The sequence below is a fragment of the Neolamprologus brichardi genome, chromosome 23, assembly GCF_056152115.1.
Source record: "Neolamprologus brichardi isolate AB-2024 chromosome 23, ASM5615211v1, whole genome shotgun sequence".
NCBI classification, from domain to species: domain Eukaryota; kingdom Metazoa; phylum Chordata; class Actinopteri; order Cichliformes; family Cichlidae; genus Neolamprologus; species Neolamprologus brichardi.
The window spans coordinates 15,702,599-15,726,875 of NC_142125.1; the positions used below are offsets into that span (position 1 = coordinate 15,702,599).

The window sequence follows — 24,277 nt, forward strand, 5'->3', positions numbered from 1 at the left end:
AAAAGCAGAACCAAGTAGCATGTCGTCAGTCTGCTTGTCTATCAGTCTCCTCTTCTTTATTTCAGTAACACGTACACATACGCTGACTTAGCTGTTTCTTGAGCTAACATACACAATGCTAAAACACATTTTAGTGTTTTCTGTTTGGCCTTTTTCCTCATCTAACTGTACATTTGTTGTTTAAAATATAACCAGTTTTCAAATATTAGTTTAGCAACAGCAGTGGCAGCAAAGAATCATCATAGTTTGTTAATTAAGAAACCATCACACATGCTCATGTGAATTTTTAGAACTCAAAACACTTTTCTTGACACGTAAAAGGCTCTCCCGGATCATGTTTCATGTCAGTTCTTCTCAATTCCTGGAAATTTCCTTTGCTGCCAGCAAATTAATGTGAGCAGTAAACCTCCTCTATAAACGCTGCTTTGCAGAAGATTGATACGTTGGCCATATGGTAACAAATGAGCCATCTTTGGAAAGGCGTTGAATTTGACAAACCAAAACCAAACAAAACAGCAGAACGACTTCGGAGCGGAACTTCGCAGTTGGGTTATGATTATGTGTACGTTTCTGATTATGAGAATCATTATGAGCACAACCTCTGACATACAAGATATTAATTCAAATTCACTTCAAAAAACAATTTATTTATCCTCAAGGGGGTGATTAAAAAGGAACAGAGAGCATCACATGAGACATAGAACATCAAACAAATATAAAAAAATAAATACAAAAAGTCAATATAAGAAAAAGTCAAAATAAATGCGATCTGGGGAGGAAAGGGGTGTGGGGGTGGGTGTGATGCTGGGGCAGAAAAACTTTAAAATGGTTCTTTTTATGAGCTACTATCAGAATCAGGGGCTCAAGTGAATTGTTCCTAATCCTCTTTTTTTTATTATCTTGGTTAAAATTATAAGGTGTTCAAATTATACTATTTACGTGCTTTATCTACAACCTCTGCCATTAACCAACCCACACACAACAGCAACCCCGCACCAAGAATTATTTATCATCATTCACTATCTGTTAACACACGCACACATCAAAAAGTATTTATTTCACTGTCCTATTCCTCCTCCTCTTCTTTCTCTCCATCTGGTGCTTCTCTGTATTTTTAAACAGCAGAGATAAAAGCCCTCTCCCACCTGTTTTCTGACTGAGCAGGAGAGGCTTGTAAAAAAAAAAAAAAAAGCATTGAGAAAATCAGCACGTTCACCAAAGCCAAATTTATAACTTTAGGACATTTATAATGCCACCTGGAATTAAATTTAATATCAATTTAATAACCACAATAAAAAGCCCCAAATCTGTCACAGCCAGTCTCTTTCTGATTAGACACAGCTGATGAGAATAGTAAAATTACATGTAGGCATAAGGAAAGATGACACTGGATGACAGTGTGAGAACAGGGTGGTCCAATTGTTTATTGAAAAAAAGAGATAAAAAATAAAATAAAGCTTGTTCCAAAAACGAGTAGCAGCACTACTCTGTTTCCATCCATCCTTAGCACAGTACACAATTCAGTTGATTTATTTAATCTTATTTGCCTCTTTCTCACTCTGTTGCTTATGGGGCGATCGTGGCTCAAGAGTTGAGAGTTCGCCTTGTAATCGGAAGGTTGCCGGTTCGAGTCCCGGCTTGGACAGTCTCGGTTGTTGTGTCCTTGGGCAAGACACTTCACCCATTGCCTACTGGTGGTGGTCAGTGTCCGGCAGCCTCACCTCTGTCAGTGCGCCCCAGGGTGGCTGTGGCTACAATGTAGCTTACCATCACCAGTGTGTGAATGTGTGTGTGAATGGCTGGATGACTGGTTGTGTAAAGCGCTTGGGGGTCCTTAGGGACTAGTAAAACGCTATACAAATACAGGCCATTTGCCATTTGCCATTGAAAATACAGTGGAATTAGTGCAACTCCTGTTTGAAACAAACTTTATGAAAGTAACTTTATAAAATTAAAGGGTTATATAAATACAAATATAAATATGAACATAATATAACAGTATAGGGATTATATAAATAACATACAACATAATAAATAGAAAAAAAGTGTAAATAACTGCATTTAATACAAAATGTTTAATATTAAGATATTTAATATAGCTATATAGATTGTTTTTGTTTTTGTTTATGTTTTTTTGGTAGTCTAGCAGACAGCTCCTTAACCGCCACTGACGGCCACATAGCAATCAAAGGCCACGTCCCTAATATCCTATTTCAAATGTTAACCTTTGAACAAAATAAAATTATTATAATCATTATCATTAATCAGTTTACTGTAATGGGACCTCAGGTCGCTAAAAATATAACAAGTGAACTTTTTGAAAAATTAGCCCCAATGGTCATAAACTTAACAAACATATTAAAATACACAGTGAATTATGCAGGTAAAGTTTTTTAAAAAAAGCAGTTTTTTACTTGTATATGACTGATTTTATACTAACTTATTTGGATAATACACACTCTATTACTTAAGTGGCTTAAGCATTTAAATAATGATGCAACTTCAGAATTTTTCTTACAGTGTCTTAGTGAACAGATTTGTGTTTTTGCCCTTTTTCTAATTTAACAGATGATCTAATGGTCAGAGGCAGCATTCAGAATATAGCTAGCTAAACCCACAGCAGAAAATAAAAACTCCTAAATATACCTTTAGTAACCATAGTAACGTTTTCTCCCTCTTTCCAACAACACATATCATAATTAACGAAATATTAGACTGATGACTGAAGAGCAAATAAATAAATAAATAAGAAACATGATCTAATTATCCAAACAGGTTGTTCTAATGATGGAAAAATGCCAAACATTTGTGTTTTTTTAGAATATGGACAGAACTTAGACTCTTATAAAGTCCTACAGTAGGTTTAGAAGGATGGCTGCAGTGGGTGATATTACATTTTTTGACAAAATAAGATTAAGTAGGAATTAAGTAGCGAGAGTAGCCTAATTAAATATCGGAAGCTTCGCGTACAAATTATATAAAACTCAATAGTCTGGACCAGCGAAACCACCGCACATTTTTTTTTAGCTCTTCTTGTTCTGTGCTACTAATTGATGGTGTAATTTCCTGCTGTTGTTTGTTTCTTTGTTGGATGGTTCACCTTTTAGCTACAAAGAAATGACACTCATTTGTAGTACGGTTCTTCAGCACACCACTTATGTGCAAAGTTGCCAAGACGGTGTAGCTTTCATGCTCATAAAGTGCTTTTGAATTGAATTGACAGAGAGGAGAATCAGTGGAACAGACATATGGGTGATGAAGAAATAGAAATAGGGGCTACAGGCAGGTATAATAATCAGTCATCTCTCTCTCTCAGGTTATAATCTGTCCATTAGTCTCAGATGAGGAAGCATAACCACTCAATCTAGGCATTAATGGGACAATGCTTACATACTTAGACAGAGCCACTGAACCCGAGCCACTGAGTGATTGCCTTAGTGGTACAATGAATGAGACTTGAAGTTAGAGCTACAGTACGTGTCATGAAGAGCATCTCTCCATCTCCATCTCTTTCAATCTCTGATCATAGTGTGTGAATGATTGATACACCTTGGCTTATAGATTTATTTTATCACGAGTCTGAAGAATCAGCTCGGTACAGTGTGCACCAATCAAAATGTATTCATAGAACTCACTCTGTTCGACAGCGTGCTTGTTTTCCTCATGCATAACAAAACTAACATTGCATTATTTTTTTATTTTTTTATTTTTGACTTTGAGGCTGTGTGAAGGCCGCGTGCAGGGTAAATGTATTAAAGCCTTTGTTGTCCATCCTCTTTGAATGATCATCTTAATATTCAAGGACAGTCTTTGCATGTTTGGAGACTGTGACTGAATAAGCTGATTTTTGGCTCAGAAGGCCGGAGCTGTGCACCATGCTAACCGCTGAGTATTTGACAATGTACATTTTCATGGGTTTCAATTCAGCCCTTGGCAAAACTGCTGTGTTTTCTAGCTAACGGCACACATTTTTTAGGTTTTATAAATGCAAGTGTGTTTATGCAAGTCATACAACAGGGCCATTTATTTTAGTCAATTAATTTAGCTTCAAATTGATACATTATTAACTTGACCTACAGTACAAGATACCTGCTCACTCTAGCCAGATTCCACACAACATTTATTCAGTATAATCCAAAATATCCATTCTTAATGTTAATTATATCTTATAATTAGATTGCTTAGTGAATGAAATTGATTTTTTGGAATAACAGAGGATCGGCTGCATGCACAGAACAGATATTAACCTGACGATACACAGGAAATGAAGTTTAATAAATTAAAGTAAAAAATGACCAGAGATTTCAAGGAAAAAAAAAACTCCTTTACTGCAAATGATCTCTCAAAGTGAACGTGGAATCTGTATGAAACACCTCAGTGGTTTACTACAGTCCATTAGCCAAGGCATTACAGCCATACTGGACTGTTATGAATCTGGTGTTTACATCCATTACAGATTTCCAATTTCTTTTCAGTTTCCACACACACACACACACACACACACACACACACACACACACACACACACACACACACACACACACACACACACAAGACCACCATTTCGATACAAGGATATATACTGTGCTGAAAGAGGAGAACCAAGAACAGTAAGAACAGAAGAATGAGAGGGTGCAGAAAAAGATGGGAGTTACAACAAGAGGACAACTCAAGAAGACTTATTTTTCTCAGGGCTGATGTAAAAGTCTGAGAGGGATTACATTTGACACTTTACTGGATTTACACATTAAAATAATCAAAGTCAATAGGTTGTGTGATCATGAGAGAAAGACTTTGGTTTAATCAGCTGAAACAGTGCTTCATTATTCTGCATGTCCATGTGTATGTGCCTGCATGGAGAAACATTCTGCAACTCTTTTGTTGCATGTTGAAATTGTTGTGCATCCTTATGATATCCTTTTTTCCAAATGGGGTTTAAGTTAACTTGGTAGATTTCTTTTCCTTTTAAAAAATATGAAAATCTTTTTGAGATTCATTTTAACAGTAATTAAGTAATTGGTCACTGAAATATATTAACACATATGTTCTCTGGTAGCCACATCACTGTTGATATCTTCTTTAATAGTTGCAATATGGGGCCAAATTTGTATTATGTATTTAAAAAGCTATAGAAAGGTGTGGACAGAGTTTTTGTATCCTTATTGTATATTTCTAGGAGTTTCCCTCTGATAGCTCAAAACTTTTGGGATGAGCACATTTAAATGAAACATACAAATCTGATTTATTAAGGTGTGCTGCGGGCAATTTGTTGCAAATTGCACTGAAGTCAGTGCAGTAAAAAGCATGTCTTTTTTTGCGCCTGAAGTGACTGTGATAGTTGCTGCTAGGACTGTGGATTTATTCAAAATGCCAGGGGAGGATGTTGTCAGGAAAAGCATGTAACTGGTGTGGGTGGATGGCTCGGTGCTCTGAGAGCGTTGCCAAAGCTTTGGATCTGTCATGTAACTCTTTACTGAGTCCAATGTTTTAAATGCACACGCAGTGTGACTTTAGCTTTTTTTAAACCTTAGATATCTTATATATAACACTGAAATGTCTGTCAACTTAAATCGATATATGATATCGACTTTCATAAATACATGCTGCCTCAGAGGAAAACAAAAGCAATGCATGGATTTACATACATGGCAGAGTAAGGGTAACTCATTCGAAATAATGTTTCAAGTTTGTCTGCACATCATGCAGCTCAAATGTTACACACTTATTTCAGGTTTATCACATTTATCCAGAGAAACCTATAATGCCTACCTATAAATCCCCTGCAAATTTTCACTTTACCCTTATACCAAAAACACATGGACTCTCCTCAGCGGAGAAACACTAAAACCTGTGGTTACACTGTATTATTTTGGTAGGTACATTATTCGCTCATTCTTTGGGTCTGGTAGCGATTTTTTGCTACTCTTTACTGGCTGGCTGTGTTAGAATTGAATGCATTGTTAGTAGATCACCCACAGAACTGTCCACTCTCATCAGTGCATTTTTGAGATTGTGGTCTCAGGTAAGTCTGCCACTTAGTGAATCTGACTCTTAGTCTGTCCTGGTCAACATTTGGGTAAAAGTTACTTTTGACAAAGGGGTTCTGCAGTTTTGCAGTTTGAATGGTGATATTTCAGCCTGCACTGTGTGAAACTACAGAAATCTCTGTTGTGTGTGTGTGTGTAGTAGCTGCTGTCATGGACTTCTGTGCAGATGCATAACTCATTTCCACAGAACAGCCAGTCACCTTATGCATCATTTCCTAATTTACACTCCCCAACAACCAACATGAACACTCCCACAGATACATAAAACAAAATGTTTTAAGTAGGCTATCTTTTACAGCTGCACCGCTGCAGGCCTGTGGGTCTCAACACATTGTATGAACTGGCCTTTGGCTTGTTAGCTAAACACACAGACAGCAACTGCCCAATTTTGACATAAAGAGCTGAAAAGCAGACTACAGAGCCTTTTGCTTAAATATTAGCTACCTTGGATTCAGAAGAAAGAAATACAGTTATTGAACTCAGATTCTTATTATTCCTAACTCATTGTTATGTCTGTCTAAAGCGGTAGATACTCAGGCATAACTGCTACTTGTTTTCAAACTGAATGATCATCTTATGCCAAATAATTAGTCTCTTTTTTAAAATAAAAACCACAACTCTGTTTATTGTTATTTTTCCTTTTTACTTTGCACACTACTATATGTGGATATGAAGAAGCAAATCTCCTTTTTACTCATCCAGCAGACAAATAGAAAATCACATTATGATATTATCTTGCTTATGCCCACTTTTCTTCTTTGTTTCTGTTTTGTTCTCCATAACAACTGAAAGAAATACGAAACTCTTCATCTTCAAAATGCGCCACACTTTTTTGCTACCTTTGTTTGTGTGCTTTTTAGTGGAAGTCAGTCAGTATATAGTACACCTAGCCTCATCATTCTCTCCATGCACATACCACTAGACTGTATTTTATCATCACCGCAGTTGAAAACGCATGATCATCAGTGTTACCTTTGAGCTTGTTTTGAACATCCAGGGCGATGTCTAGAGGGTAAAATGGCAGCACGGGATCATTGACCAGTCGGAGAATTGCTTCTGCAGTCATCTGTGGAAACACAGCCAAACGAATGGTTTAGTAAGTTAGCTCCACTTTCTTTTTTCTTGCCATTCCCACATTCAGACATGACACCAGCATCCGTAGTAAGCATAGGTGGATAATTTTCTCAATTAAAAAACCCCAAAACAAAACAAACAAAAAAACCCAAAATAGAACTAAAACAGTAGTGGGCCAGCTAGGCTTTCTACTGTGCCAGTCATAAGGCTTACATGTGTGCTACACCTTTTACTAAGTAATTCTTCTGTCAGATTATGATTGCCAGTTGATTGGGTTTTTCTTTGCTTCATGTTTTCCTATCAAAGTTCTCTTGTCAAATGAATTTTAAATGAGAGATTACAGATTTGGAACGTGTGGTTGGTTGGCTGAAGTCTTTGTGATTGTCATCACCAAAAAAAAGCTCACTTAATGACTTGTCACTTTGTATCAGTCCCATGCATATTGCTAATAGGCACCTCCTCTACGTTTGAGCAGCTTATTATCTACTTATAATCACCGATGAACACAGAGTGGCACAGATAATGTAGCCATCTAATGGTTATGTGAAAACCTATGTGAAAAATGTGGTTTCCAAATGTTATTGTAAGCTAGCAAACTCAGCTAAATAGTATGGAAGCCCGTTTCCGCCACTAAAAAAAAAAAGTATCCATAACTCAAAATTTCGAGTTCTTTTTCTCGAAATTTCGAGTTAGCTCTGCTAGTCAGTAATCTACGTGAATGATATCATTTTCTTGTTACCCAGAAGGATATGGTGCAGAGGAATGTGCATTTAAAACTGCATCACAACAAAATGGCGCTTTCGAGAGTACGTTGGCTGATAGTAATGCCATGTGATTCAGCTAACAACACAAAGATTTCATCATTTGTGAAGCCACACTGAAAATACTCAGCAATTTGTGCATTCATGGCTGTAATACTGGTAGCTTAGCTGTAGCATTTGTAGCTGAGGGCTTCAGCTTCCGGGTAACAAGGAAATGACGTCATTCATGTAGATTACTGATTGGCAGAGCTAACTCGAAATTTTGAGAAAAGTAAGTCAAAATTTTGAAATTTTGAGTTAATAAGTTGAAATTTCAAGAAAGAAAACTCGAAATTTCCAGTTATGGATACTTTTTTTTTTTTTTAGTGGCTGAAATGGGCTTCCATACAATAGAGCCCAAATAATGTATTGCATGTATTGCAAACTTTTAACTGTTACAGTTCAATGTCAGCTTCCATTGATCCAGTTGACTATCTCTTCTAACTCTTACTGTCTGCTTCTGTTGGCACTTAAACCTAGAAACACTTTTCAACAGCCACCACTGAATGTGTTCACAGCAACTTAGCAGTAAGTCACCTTCTGGTGGAATGTATGTTACTGATAACATTCAAAAAAAGGCAACCTCTTTTCAGGTTGGTTGCTTTCTTCTTCTAGGATTTGGTATACATCATAGTCCTATCCAGCTGGAAAATTGCAACATGTTTTTGCTCTTTCAGTGCCTTTAAGAGTATAATCCACATTCAGCAACAACACAAAATCAAAAACAATGAAGCTTAAATGAAAGAAATGAATCACCTTCACTTTCACGCCAACATTTTAACATCAGATTTTTAACACCTTTCGGTTATGTGTGTAGAATGTAATTGGTGCTGAGGAGGATGTAAAATTTCAATGAGTCAGATCATGTCTTGTCCTTTAAGCTATTGCCAGCCACAGATCTGATTCTGCACCCAATAACCTGGTGGTCCAGATTGTAAATTAAAAATCTGACACTCTATGCAACATTTTGCTTTTCATACTGATTAGATAACAGCTGTCTTGTGAGGGAAAATAAATAATTGGGACACCTCTGGCTGCAATGTGAGCAAGCATTTATGGAGATTCCCGCTTGTTCTGGCACCCCACACTGAGAAGCATCATCCAAATTACAGAGAGTGTCTGTCTGGCTCTGCTCTCACACTGAAGTGTCTGTCATCTTGATGCAAACAGATCACTGCCACTGATTCAGCCACTCTCTTCACAGGTAGAGGACTTGGCATGGCTTCCACTTGCTTTTTATTGGGTGTATAACATCACAGTGAGCTAACCAATTACTTGGTATAACATCACAGCTGTGATTATGGATATATCGACTCTTACTCTCCACCTAGACTATATTCTTCCCACAGAAAGTAAACCCAAGTACATCCTATTTTGTATTTCACAGTGACACGTTGTAACTAGAATCACTTTTATCAGCCAAAGACATCACAAGAAAGATTTGAGCCATGTTCATTCGCACATTAAGATGCCAGATAGAGAACGCGGTCTGTTCCTCTTTTTTTCACCTTTCTTTTCGATCGAAAACTAAAAAAGGCACAAACGCTTTTCAAACCTGTTTTAATTTTTCTGTGTTTACTGGAGAGATGTAACAAAAGTGAGTGGACGGCAAGGAGTGCTACCGTTCCAGGTGGAATCACATCGTGGATGTTTGATGACCATATTATTAAAGAATTTCAAATTAGAACCAGAATCTTACTGTAGATTATTTTATGTCTCTCAGCCAAAACAGATGAACTCAGTATCATTGATTATCATCTTTTAATGGCACCTTTATAAGACTCTGTGATCCTTGGAGAAGTGTTGCGTGCATTCGTGTAGGTGAAAGTTTGACCTGCACCACCTAACTTAGCATTCATTTCAACCACTTCACGGAATAAAGCCTCGTTTAGCAAGTTAATAATGCAACAACAGCAACAAAAAAAAAAGAAAAAGAAAAAGTTCAGAAATGATCAGAAACACGTCAAAGACTTCAAGTGGGTAATCTTGCAAAGCCAGCTGAGCATCTCTAATATGGGAAAAACTGAAGTGGCAAAAACTCAGTAACCACCTGCACTGCCAATGCAAACTATATTTGCTTTGCAAGTCTAGATGATGTCATGTAAGAGCATAAAAGTCAAAAGCATTTGTGTGCACAAGACTGCATATGACTAATTCTTGGAGGCATTAAGCACCAGTGAAGATCTAAAAAGTTTTAACAGAAAAAAACTGAAAATGATTCATTTGTTTTTATCCCAGAGTTATTTGTGAGTAAAAGCTGCAAAGTTTTCTTGTTTCCAATTTTTGAGCAGAATACAATGACGGATCCTTCTGAAATCAACAGATGGCCCAAACTGGTAGCGGCTGGTACTTAGTGATGCCAACAAAACACGAATGTATGCATCCTTTTAGTGTCGGGAGTTTATCAAACCAGTCTAAATGTATATTTTTGACAAAGAGAGAGCTTATGACCGGAGATGCTTCAGGAGTATGAAGAACTCGCAGCGCAAAGGCGGCAGTCTTTGCTAAGCATCCATCTTATCTCCACTCCTGTTTGTGATATTTTTGGAAAGGACGTCAAGGCACAGTAATTGTAAAATAGTCTCCTGGCATAGGGACAGGGAAGCCATATTTCTGATTTCACCCTGCAATGTACTGTTGTCATGAACTTTGGGTAATATCCAAAACAGCACAACCACAAATAGAACCAAAGGAAATCAGTTTATCCTCATGGTTGTCGCTTTTATATATGATACGAGAGAAAATTGAAAGTCCCTAGTAATGGAAAATAAACACAAAAGCTACATTATCGCAATATCAGTTCTCACGAATCAAGATATATATATTAGGGGTGCAACGATACACAAAATTCACTGTTCGGTTCGATACTTTGGTGTCACGGTTTGATATTTTTTCGGTACAAAAAAAATGTTCATGCCTTTTTAATTTGTCATGTATTAAAATTATAAATATATATTTTAACTCAAAAGTACAGTTTTTAAATTTAATGTTGATGAAACAACAAAGTAATAAAAAAAATCTATCTGATCGAGAAATCACTCAACTTTGGAAAAGAGAGTTTATTACAGAGAAATGTCTCTTTCCAAAATAAAAGCTATACTATATGCTTCTTCTGGGCTATATTCTCAGGAGCATATTAAACATATCAGGGCCCCAATAAGGAGAATCACGTGCTAACGGCTGTCTAAATGACTCGGGTAAAGTTTGTAGCATGCGTGCTTGTTGTTTTTGTCTGCTTCCACTTGTCTTTGCACTAGGATGTTGTGGCATAAATGTGCAGTCATATTCGTTGTGTTCCCACTAGTGCTGTCAGCGTTAATCTCGTTGAAATTACGTTAACGCCACAATACGGCAAATCTTCGTTAACAAGCTACCGCGGAATGCCCCTGCGTGGGGCTGGACGGCCAACAGTTAATGAGCTAACTGCTAACACACTAGTTTCCACCAATGTAATTGAGCATTGCGTGGCACATCCAACATACTGTTTTACTTTTGTCCATGATGCGCTTACCTTCAGGGTCATACGTCACATGAAAACCAAAATACTTCCAAACGCCAGATCTGAATGAGGGTGGGGAAGGTTCAATTTGCCATGTTGCAACTAGAGCTTAACTTCTGTCTGCTAGCTTGCCCTGCGCTCAGTGAATCTGCGTTTGACTACTCCGCCTAGGCTGCACTGTCGAGCGCAGATCCACTGAGCACTCAACACAGACAGCATCGTCAGAAGAAAAGTTGATAAAATAAATTAAAAAATTTGTATTGTTCATACATATGCGTACCGAACCGAAAGCACTGTATCAAACGGTTCAATATCGATACGAGTATCGTTGCACCCCTAATATATATATATATATATATATGTGTGTGTGTGTGTGTGTGTGTGTGTGATAAATATATATTATTGTCTGAAATGTGCTTTGAAAATAAAGTTGCCTCTTCTAAAATGTAGAAAAAGAATAGATAAGTAAAGGTCAATATAATACGTCTCTCTCTGCCTGTTTGTGTGTGTCTGTGTGTTCCAGTTGACCTGTTTCATTTCTGGCCAGTGAGCCTCAAGTCTGACTCCAGTTGAGCAGACTCTTGGATGATAACCTCACTACCAGGTTTATCCGCTCAGAGGCACACATCACTCATGCAAGTGTGAACACGCCCTCTCCGGGCCCTCACAGGTTGAATGTGTTGGAGGTCAGCTTGGCTAAGACCGGATTGAGGAGGAAGGGCAGACTGCCAGAAACTACAGCTCTCGCATTCACACATCCCTTGTGTAACTTGTTAACATCAGTATTTGACTTTCATCTGAATGTTTGCCATCTTAATGGAATTGTTGGAAAAACCCAAATCATGCAGAGGTGATAGTGGACCACAAGCTCACATGAGCATTTCTCGTGCTTATAATGTAAGCTAATATATTTTTCACTTTATTTAAAACGGATGATTTCCGCTTTTCAGATAAGTCTATTTTTTAAGTCTTCCTGTAAAAATGAATGGCTGAAAGGTATCACTGTAAAAAATAAAAACCACTGATTTTAATTGAATACAGACAAAAGATTACATAGTGAGGTAAGTCTTTTCTCCTGTAAAGTGAACAAAAACACACTTAATTCTTCATGTTATTCATGATCAATGTATTAAAATAAGTAAATAAATCTTGCTTCTCAGTCTCAGGTCACACAAATATACATTAACTTTCACTTAGTTAGTTTTGAGCAACAAAAATCGATATCACGCTGCTGACGTAATAAGCTTGCAAAGTGTCCTTCACTCAACACTTAGCAGGCAGCTAAAAATGCATAACTTAATATCTTTGTATTTGTTTTTACACAACTGGGATTTAAACCATTTTAAACTGTGGTTCTGATAAACTAAACTGGAAATACACATACAGAAAATACGACAAATTAAATAAAAACGACACTAAGTGTCTCGATTAGATGTTGGGCAATTACCAGAAAAGCTTGCCTGACATTGACTCTGTAAGTCTCTGGATCTCCACTGAAGGAATGGAACAACTCTTCTTTGAGATATTTCCTCTTTTGAAGTCAACTGATTACGCTGCTGAAGTAGTCTGCTGATTTTCCCCAGCAGCTTCAAGGACGTGGATTTATTATCCACACATTAACAAACAGTGATTACACAGTTGCCATCACAACAATGAAGGTGGAGAACACAGTCTAAAACGCTGGTCCAAAATCTTCCATACATGTTTAGACTAGTTTAGATCTAGAAGCCACTGCATTTGATTTACATAATCTTCAAACAAGTAACGACCCTTCGCTGCCTTATGGATGGGGGCAGTGCCATCCTGGAGGTGATCACTATCATAAGGATAAAAATGTTTCATCTTAGGAGAAGGTGGTCACTCAAAATGAATTTCAGTTGTTTTATAGTGATCCTTTCCTCTAAAAAGACAAGCGGACCCAAAGCATGCCAGTAAAAGTAACAGGAACAGAGGCATTCTCATTGTAGTGGTTAAGGGCTTTCCCATTTATTTGTCTCCCTTCTCTACATAATGCGTTTTTGCCTATGTGATCTCTGGCATCTAACTCATTTGCTAGTATTTTGAAAATGGCTTACAGTGTACTGCACCTCTCTGCGCTGTTGTCACTGCCACTGAAATCAATCTGGCAGAGGGAAAGATTAGAGCATTGATTTGAAGCTGGTGAGTAATACTACTGCAGAAAGCATACATCAAAAGCCTGTAATGTGGTGGGACAGAAAAGGCCGTTGATTTCTTATTTATGGCCTTATTTCTGGATGGTCTCATTCTAAGGCTTAGGCGAGAGAGAAAAAGGGAAAGGGGAGAGAAAGATGGCAAGAGATAATGATGGAGGAAGAAGGGCAGAAAAGAGGCTGTAACATAACAGAAAGCAAAAGACAAGCTAAAGAAAGCTGACAGCTCGACTGGAGTGGAAGATTGAACAAACTAGTCTGAGCATCTCTTCTCATGTTCCCTTTTTTCACCTCTTTTTCTATCATCTTCCCTTCATTTCCTTTCCTGACCTGACCTTTGAGATTTTAATGAAATCAACCGCATCCTCCTAAGTAGCGTTTGGTGGATGAAACACGCCTCGCTTGCCGTCACAATCTCTATTTACCCAAGATAGAAGAAAGAAAAAAAGCGAAAAGCTTTTTAACTGACCAAAGCCAGTTCTTACTGACAGTTAACTGGACACATGACCCAAAGTGACCTTCGAGATCTGAGTGAGTCCTCAAGTAAACCTCAGGTAAAAAACAAAACAAAAAGTACAACAGCACCAAAAAGTAGCATTAGTAGTACACGTGCGAGACAGAGCATGGTTTCTAAGCAGGTGTAGGCAGGTACTCACTTCTCAGTAATTATCAAATTAATTCAGTGAGTAGAGCGCCTCAGGTAATTATATCCACTCACTCTGTGCAGGAAAAAGGACATGTTTGATCATTTTTTCCCAATAACTGGCAATAACTGCAATATAGCTGTTTGATTAGTAATTTTATGTGATTATTGAATTTAGAAAAATTTATATAGCCATTTATTGGAACGTGTTTAACTCAACAGTGGTCATGACAATGCTGAAATATACTTGAACCCGAACCACAGCCATTTCATAAAGTTGTTTTTAAAGCCTAGCATCAGCTCTTCTCATGTCCTAAATCGCCTTAGTTGGTGAATAAAAACACCCACACCAAAGGACAGTGTTTATCACATGTTTGAAGTGTTTATCTCAGTGACGCCTGCAGCTTCTGACAAAATGGCAACGTTGATATCTTGAGATGAGAACAAGTTATTTGTTAGACGACTAAAAATACTAAGTGGAGTGAGATACATTTTCACAATATCTTCAGATATTATAAAAATGGATTTTTAGTTAAAAGCAAAAAAACAAAAAACTGGGGCCTTTATTAGCTCAGCGGGGCACTAATGGGGTACACATGTTCCACATGTGTCTGGCTATTTTCAATAATGGATGCGTAACCTGAAAAGATTCATTAACAGTGGGGTCTGGTGGAAAATAGGAAAAAAACAGAAAACATGTGAAACACATTTCCTGCAAGGGACAACCACCTACTTGTTTCACCATATCAGCTTTGCTTTCTTGGATAATGTAGCAATAAAACATAAATCCATAAAATACCAGAGATAAATCTGAACTCCTGACCCTTCTATGGATCCGTCCATGTGAGTCAATATGAGCTATACTACACAAACAAACAGATAAACACAGGATACCGATCTGAAATGTCACTTTAACATTTGTTTGGCTGGAACATGTTGTTACATACATTTTTAATATGCTGACATTATGAAAAATATCAGCCGCACAGTTGACCTTTGCCAAAATGATCTCTGCGTATAAATATACTACATGCCACAGGTGCAACTTCCTGTTCTTTTTAGATAAACTCACAATTACTGTGTTTTTATATTTCTCTTCCTTCTTAATTCTGCGTGATCTTTTTGTTGAATAAGGACTTCTGTCTTTTCTGTTGTGATCTCATATGAACAGCTACAAAAAAGCAGAATTCAAGCATGTAGTCTATGTAAGGGATAACAAGGGAGATACTCACTAATTATTTCACGTGTACGTCACGCAGCAAAATAACAAATAATTCACAAGCTGTGTAGTGATGCACACAAATCCCATGTTTTTAAATATTAGTGTGTTTGTATTTTTCGGTTAATTGATTTTTCCATTTTAGGATATAGATATTATTTTTGACATTTTTCTATGCGTGCTGCCTAGCATTCTCTTCAACCACAGGTATGATCATTGTCTTAATTTTTGCCAAACTGGTGTTTTTTTTGGTGATTTCTTTCCCTGTTTTGGACTGACGCTAGTGCAGCCCGATGAGCACCAGGTCAGTCCAAGTCTCTGTCTGTGTCTATACTACTTTATTCAGTAGCAACGAGGAGTGGGTATTTGAGCCAGTGAACAAGCTGTTTGCCCACATTTGTGCCTACAGCCAAGCATCTTTGAGCTGCTTCCTTATTCTCACAGGGTCGCCACAGTGGATGGATCCACATTTATGATTTGGCACGTGTACAGGTCACCAGTCTACTGCAGAGTCAACACAGAGAGACAGACAATCATCCAAGCTCACATTCACACCTACGGCCAATTTAGAATAACCAGTTCTAAAGTGGACATAACCCACGAACGAGGCAAAGCTGAAGCACCTGGAGAGAACCCACACGAGCATGGGAAGAACATGCAAACTCCACACAGAAGGCCACCAGCTGGCATGATTCAAAGCTAGCAACCTCCTTGCTGTGAGGCTACATTGAAAAGCATGATTAACATCATTAGAACATTTCAGAATTCTGCTGTAGATAAAGAGTGCAACATGAAACACTGTCACTTTCACCCTATATTTACAAATGTAACCTTCAGAAAGATCCAGGTAATATAGGTTTTTGAAAATAACACACAGATTGAAAATTGCAGTGAAAGAGACTTTTATATGCAGATTATTGTACAGCAAACGTTTGAAACCAGAACAGAGGACATGATGAGTTGAGACTGATGCTTCAAACAGCAGAGGGCTCTGCTGTGACATGCTACGTACATTTCTTTCCCCCTCTCTCTCACATATACACAGGAGAAGCTGGTGAATCCTCAATGATGCACAGCCGACACATCCTCTCAGCCAACTCCTGTCCTGTCCAGATTGGTAGCATCATTTGTCGGGCTACATAAATACATGCATGCAGACATCCAGAGTTGCAGCGTTGCCTCTGACGCGGTTATACGCGCACACGTCCCCACAGGCACACATACACAGATGAGGCTGGTGGGAAAATAAAACGATGATGGTCAGATGGGTGGAGGGAAGAGGCAGAGCAGGTGACGAATATCATTTTCTCTTTCTCATTCAGTGAAGTGGTAATTCTGCCCAAGTCTACAATCTTACTCGCCTGCCTGCCTGTTTTCCCCCCGGGGCATGTGGAGAGATGGAGAGATTCTCCTCTGATTCAGGACGCCCAGTTCTCTGGGCTAAAATAGGCCTCATGAATAAACCATAAACTATGTAGTTAAGTTATGTAACAGCAGCACATGAATAGATGCAGCATGTTAAAGTACAGTAGAAGGAGTGATGCTCAGTTTCTCTATTCAAACTGTGCTCAAGTGGATAAACAAACATTATTGTATACATGCGTAGCTTCTAAAGTGATAAAGTGCCACTCTAAAATAATTCCACATAGGTAAATGTCTCCTCTCCTGCTGGTACTGACTGAGCTCGCCTGAGGACGCATAATATTCTATTCTCTAGTTAGGAAGACATTTTCTGCCACAAAGAAAAAAATAATCCAGGTTGGGAGAATGTGTTCAGCACATGTAACCGCCACAACTCCAAACTGAAAAATCATTATGTCAGCATGTTCTTAGGAACAAGGTTGGACACAAATTTTAACAAGATCAGTTAGGATAGACTTAAGGGGTGTCCAAACAGCAGGAGACTACCAGTGTGGTATCTGGAGACCACAGGCAAAACACCCATTAGAGATGTGAAGCAGCCTAAGTCAAGCTTTTAAGGCCGATAAAGATGAGAGAAAAGTGTGAAAGAAATGTAACGAGGTGGTAAATACAAACTTTCAGAGGGATTACTATGCCAACAGATCCTTAGGTGTCCATCAGTGACCAACCCTCAGTTACCAATGTGCCATGGGGCTTAATCTTTCATAACATCGGCTGGCTGTGGAACTGGCAGCCTACTTTTATGTGACACTGTACACTGACATTATGTGTGTTTACCAGTACAAATTGAACATTACTGAAATTACTGGAGAATCAGAACTGTCTCTAACATTGATAGCAAAAGCAGGCCAGGTAAGATGCAGCCTTTTGATCACTACAGTTTGTTACACTGAAGTGATTTCTACAGGGAGCGGAGCATGTAGCGTGATGATGACAAGCCTCTTATGGTCAAAACTTGGGGCTTGATGTGGGGCTGCATGGCGTCAACACATTAGCGCGGTTAGCTTGTTAGCGCAGTTAGCTTGTTAATGCGTTAGTGTGGTAAAGCCCCACGCAGGGGCGATCCGTGCTAACTCGCTAATGGAGATTTGCCGCGTTAATGCAGTTATGGCATTAACGCCATTTTAACGAGGTTAACACTGACAGCACTAAAATGAATATGTTGGTCATCCAGGTCATAGCTTGGAAAAAAAGCTTAACAGGTTTTCGCAAAACTTAAAGAAGTCCAGTTGCTTTCTTTCTAGGCTCCTTAAATAAATGAATAAAACTTTGGTGAAAATCTCGATTAGTTACCAAAAACTATGAAGGTATTCCATTCATTAGTTGTTAAGATATTTCAGTCTCAACCAAACTGATGGACAGAAGAGCTTTGCTTCATCAGCAAATTCAAGCTGTTTTGCCAGCATGCCGTACATCTGATGAAGTGGCATATGTCAAGCTTTCACAAAGATGACACAGAGGGAGAAATGAGTGCTCAGTGTAATTATAGCGCTGAATCCTTTTAGTTGTCATTCTGCAGGAATTTTCCTCATAATTTCTGACAGAACCGGGACTGAAACGGGAGACGTGATTTATTGTCTTAAAAAACAAACATTATCCATCACATTATTGGAAAAGAGCAAAGCTAACATGGAGATTTTTTTAAATCAAGTCTTTTTCAAAGTGTTCCTGTATAGTATGTAGCTTATGGTTAGCTGCTATGCTTCCAGAAAGCCTCCTTCCATCCTCTGTCAGTAATGATATCTCTGCTTTTTCTCCCACTCAGAAAAACAAAAAAAAAAAGTAAGATATTGTGAAAAAATGTAAGATGGTGATCACAGCCGGGGTGAAGTCAACTCAGGGCAACACAGCATAGGGATTAAAAAACAAACACGCTGTGGACTCGAGTTGAACTGGGGTTCAGCTGGCAGCTATGCTGCTCTTGTGACAATGAGCCGTCTGCTGCCTCCAGGCCAAGAGGAAATCACACTTATGTGCCAGAGGAGAGCTTTCATCAACTGTGAGTGTTCAAGGTTCAAGTGTGTTTGTAGAAAAATAACAAAATGAGTAATTAGACTTGCCAGAGAAGGGTAGGCAGGGTACAAAAACTTTTGTAACAAGGAAAGAAATAATTCTAGTAGAAGCCCTCAACTTGAATTACGATGACTTTTTGTCCTTATGGATACCAGAATAAATTAACTAACTGTACCTTCTGTTGCTCTTTGGTGTATTAACAATAGCTATAATTAAGTATTTCTTTAAACTATCACTATGAGGGAGTTCCATTTTACATTACTTTGATTGTATTTTCAGGCAAAAAGACCCTAATTTGTTGCATCTACTGATTCAAATGTAGTAATCAGCTACTCGTGCGTCCTTCTAGCAGACTGGGAAATAGTACGTCAGATACCACGGGTGTGTGTGGTGTCTGCAGCTGTCAAAGTCCGCGCCTGCAAGCGTCTGCAGTCCTAGTCCAAGGCTGAGTAGCACATAGACTACACCATGGAGTTCCTCTTTTTCCAGAAAGAGTCAAAATGGTGCCTTATCATAATTATGAGTAAATATAAGATAGATATACAGGTTTATGTTTGGGGGAGATTTGGTTCTGAAAAGATTATAGAAAGTAAGGTCAGAGAAAAAAGAAATCACACAAATCAAATGGATTTAAATGGATTTGTTCAGTTCAGGAAAATAAATCTTTTAACTATATAAATAATAGATGTGAGTTGCCTTCACTTCCTTGACTTACTAATTATCTAAATGAGACCAAACACGTAGGTAATTCTTGCCATTAGCAAATTTGGAATATTTTTTGTGCACAAAAAATTCTTCGCTGCAATTTATGGTGTTCCTAGGCACAGTTGCCAGGTGATTTCTGACATGACTGCTCAGCCTCCACACTCATTAATACAAAAAAGTCACACACAGTGCTGTTCATGCAAGAACTCATACACAGTCAGCACCCATAGCCGGTGCCAGGACTAATATTTACAGACACATAACATGCAGTGAGCTGGTTTCTGGAAGACATCTTTTCCCTGCTTCAACGAGTCTGAGCTTTAATAACAGATGATCCCATCGGCAGTATTTCTTTCTGCACACATTGTGTGTGTGTGCGTGTGCATGCCCATATTACTGACACCACACAAAATCAAAGCAAAAAATCTTTCTCCCAAAGACAAGCAATTATGAGCACACATAATTGGCAAAGCTTTATTGGATAAACACAGAGTTAAATCCCCATTACTCACAAGTGACTGCGACATCAGTGAAGGTGAAATACAGATGGATCTGAAAGCATTTAACCTGTCAGAGCTATTAGACATGATAATCATCGTCATCTTTAGATAATGGTAAAAGGAAAACAAACACAAAGCTGTTAGTGCAAGAAACTACAAAAGATGCGGGGCTCTGTTTGCTTTTATCTCCATGTCATTGAATGGAGGAAAAAAAAGAAAAAGAAAAAAGTCAGAGAAGAAACTCATTTCCTCCACAGCGCCTCCTTTTCGGGCTCCGCTCATGTACTGGAGGACAATTTAAGGATGTGCCAGAGAGTGACTTTGCTCCAGCTTGTGCTTTTTATCTGCTCGAGGCCTTGTTAGATCATAGAGCGTGACATATTGGGGAGAAGTGAATAAGAACCCCAGACATAGTGCTAATTAATTCACACTTTGGCAATCATAAAAGCTCGCCCCCATGCCTCCTGTCTCTGTATGGCGTTGCATGACATATGTAGCCTGGAAGATTGATACTGCAAATGACGGCATTCAGCCATGCTCATTACAGAAGCAGATGGTTGTATCTTTGTGCGCGTGTGTCTGTGTTTGCTCGTGTAGGTGTGTGTGTGTGTGTGTGTGTTTTTGCTTCATGAGAGGTCAAAACCCAGCACAGGCAAATATAGACAGGAGGAGACTGACAGATTGCCGTGTAGCATGTGCTTATTACAGAGCACGGGAGCGTGCACTGTGAGTAGGTGTGTTCCTGCAGTTAGTGACAGCTTTTTTCTGAGGGCAAGATTTACTGTTTACATTTGTGTTATTGATCAAACAAGCAGAAACTGCAGTTTTCCAGTCATCTAAAGAGCACTTCATCTGCAAGCAGTGAACTGCATATCACCCATTTGTTGATATGGATTTAAAGGGGAATCATGTAAACATCAGAGCAAGCTACATAAGTGTGACTGACAAAGCACCAAGCACTTTACAAGGGTCATTCTACACTGAAACGCTTTGCCATTCGACAAATATGGCGCGTGGGTTAAAGATACTGTTTTTGCGTCTGCCAGCTCTTTCTACGTCGAGTTCACCGTTGATAACAGACATTAGTATTTGAGTGTTTGATTTAATTTCAATATAAATACAATTTAGACAGAATAAGGAAAAGAAGCATGTGCAATTTTCATGTCCGTGTCTCATTCATAGACATGAAAATTGCACCACATTGTTACCTCAGCGAACCGTGCCACTCATGTAATCTTGCTGTATTAATGCCAATACAAATATCAAAAGATCTTTTCACCATCTGCTTTTGCAGAAAATGGGACACCTCACACAGGAAATCTAGGGTCCATGTTGGAAGCGATAACCACTGCAACAATGCCTCAGATGCACGAGTAACTATCCTGTTAGCATGAACAAAGCAAGAGGTTCTGTGACTGTCAAATTAGATAAACACTGTGACACTTAAAATAGCCAATTAACCTGCAGTACTGCAGTCACCCTTCATTTCTTTATATTTTTGTAAGTCAAGCAATTTACAGTACATAGAGTACATAAGGTAAAAATAGAATTTGTACAATATTATCAAGCCTGACAGTCAATATTTAGTATGACCACCTTTATTCATCAAACTGTCTTAGGCAAGCTTTTTTTAAAATCATTTTTTAAAAGTAGTCTTCAGGACATTCAATGCTCTTATTTGGATTCTGGTTACGTTCTCTATCAAGATGATCCCATATTACCTAAATAATGTTGATGTCTAGGCTCTGTGAGATCATTCCATACAAATAGTATTCCACTGTATGTTTTTGTATTAATATATGCTTTTACAATGGCAATGATTTATAGATGGCTGTAGACACTCACTGTCATAACTTTTCCCCTACAACCTCCGTATATACTGATGATAATTTGAACCAAAACTTTTTGGGATTCATCGATCCATAAGACCTCATACCAAAGTCCAGTTATTATGTGGGATACATTGGTCTTTTCTTTCTGTTTCCAAAAAGCAGAAGTCAAAAAAGTCAAAAGAAAAACCTCCAGAAAGATTAGAGGACTATTGTTCAAGACCACTTTCAAAAATAACAAAAAACATCTGACTCATTGGAAGCAAAATATAAAGAAAAGAGGGGAGACTCAAGACTTTTGCACAGTACTGTATATTAAACCATTTACTGTAATAAGTTGGGGGAAAAAACAATGTGCATGCCAATAAAGATATGTTCCTATTTTCTAGCTGCATTCGTTTTGTAATTTGAGCAATCTACATGTTCACATATTTAAAGTGCTGGTGTTAAATGTTTTATAGTAATTTCATTAGTGATTGGATAATTAGCTCCTCTCCTGTCTCCGTAGCCCTGGGGGCTCATTCATCAGTGGTGAGAACAACTGCAGTAGATAATTCCTGGATCACCCTAATCTGTCATAGTTTATGCAGGTCAGGTGCAACTGACTCTGAGGCCCAGGCTCAGTAGCAAATGCAGTTTTTCATTGCAAGTGTTTTAGCATAATTTTACCTCAACTTTGTACAATATCAGTACATTCTTTGTGTGTGACTAGTGCTGCAGTAAAGTACTAGGAAATACTAGGAAAGTTGGGATTTATCTGTCAGCACCACCAGGTCTAGTAGATGCTTTAGCATAAGACATAACAAAGACATGTTTATTGATGGCTTTTTCTTGGTTTTTCCCTAAACTGAATTCATTTTAGGTTCGTTTGGTGTGATTTTTACAGACACTGAGCAAGAAGTAACATAGTCAGAGGGGTGCTGAGTTTAGACTGTTCTCTCCTGGAGGCATGGACATTGACTGGCTGGTCATCTCAAATGTTAGTTGATGAGATGAATAGCAAGAAAAAAACTGTCGCCATAGGTATGTGTTTTTATACACACCAGCTAGTTGTGGTGTTTAAATAGTGATGTAAATATCACAACCAAATAAAGCAACATCAGAATAATTAAAAACTTTGAGCTCATCTACGCGTGATGTCTGCACAAGAATGTGCAAACAATTCCATACACACAGAGGTTCAGAGGGTGACATTTGCAATGTGCAAATTATATTACACGGCAGTTTTGTGAGTACATGCTGAAACTGGCTGATCTAGTGCCCTTGAGTAAGTTACTCAACCTTGAAGCTCACTGCACAGCTTCCAGGCCAAGTGGTTCCATATTGCTGTGTTTGTATAAAAGCTTGTCTCAGCGGGGCTTTGATGTGAGTGTCAGCAAAACAATAGCAGGTCTTTCAGAATACATCAACCTGAGTAGAATCCTTACACGTCCTCGTGTTATACCGTTCAGACAAGTGCATCTGTTGTCCACACGGCCATTGCACAAACTGACAGGATCAGATGAAAGGTATGCTAATACCTGGGAAATATGAAAATCTATAGAGTATAAAATCCATAGACCTCAGAATAATTCTGTGTCCTATATACTGTATCACCTGCTGCTGCAGTGGTAGGAGACTTCCTGCAATCAAGTCAGGAATCATGAGAAACAGAGTTTAGAAGGACAGGGCAGGAATTGATGATGGAAACAGAAATGATACAAGTAGAATGAAGGGTGGAAAGAATGATGAGGTTATGTGAAGATGAGAGGAAAGAAGAGTTGGAGGAAAAGGGAAAGGAACAGAGAAGAGAGTAGATGGGGGCGCCATTAAAAGAATCAAATGCTCTTTGTGCTCTCAGACAACATATGGTGCTCCTGCTAACTCAAAGAGCTGTGCAGAGTCAATTGAAGTGTGCATTGCAAAAGGAAGTGAAGAATGCGGCAGGTTTTTAGGAGACTGTCCCAGATTTGAAGTGATGAGAACACACACAGCAAAAGTCCTCTATGTGTCCCTGGTGGATCATTTGCTCTACATAATTCTTGGCATTGACACTTGTCAGCACTAACACATGACTGCTACCTCAACCATCTTATTGTAGCACGGGTAACTTACAGTTTATGTGGTCTTAATTAAAGTGCGTCCCCCCGCCCCCAAAAAACCTAAGAAATACATTTGCAGGGAAAAGTATGTAGTGATAAATAGACCAGTTCTTATATAACACTTTTCTACTCTACGTCAGCACTCAAAGTGCTTTATACAACTTGCCTCATTCATCTATTTACACCCATTCATGTGACCACCGTAGAATTTTCTGTATAATTCTGTATCATTATGGCCTAAAACGACAAATGATCCAACATTCCCCATCCGTGA

At 38.4% G+C, this 24,277-nt stretch overlaps 1 protein-coding gene across 1 annotated transcript in view; it reads right to left on the bottom strand.

The window, feature by feature from the left end:
• Window positions 1–24,277, bottom strand: part of naaladl2 (N-acetylated alpha-linked acidic dipeptidase like 2) — a 281,530-nt gene that overhangs the window by 29,018 nt on the left and 228,235 nt on the right. The window contains exon 13 of the mRNA XM_006801991.2: window positions 7,020–7,113. Coding sequence (XP_006802054.1) covers window positions 7,020–7,113 — 94 coding nt within the window. The remainder of the gene's footprint in view (window positions 1–7,019; window positions 7,114–24,277) is intronic.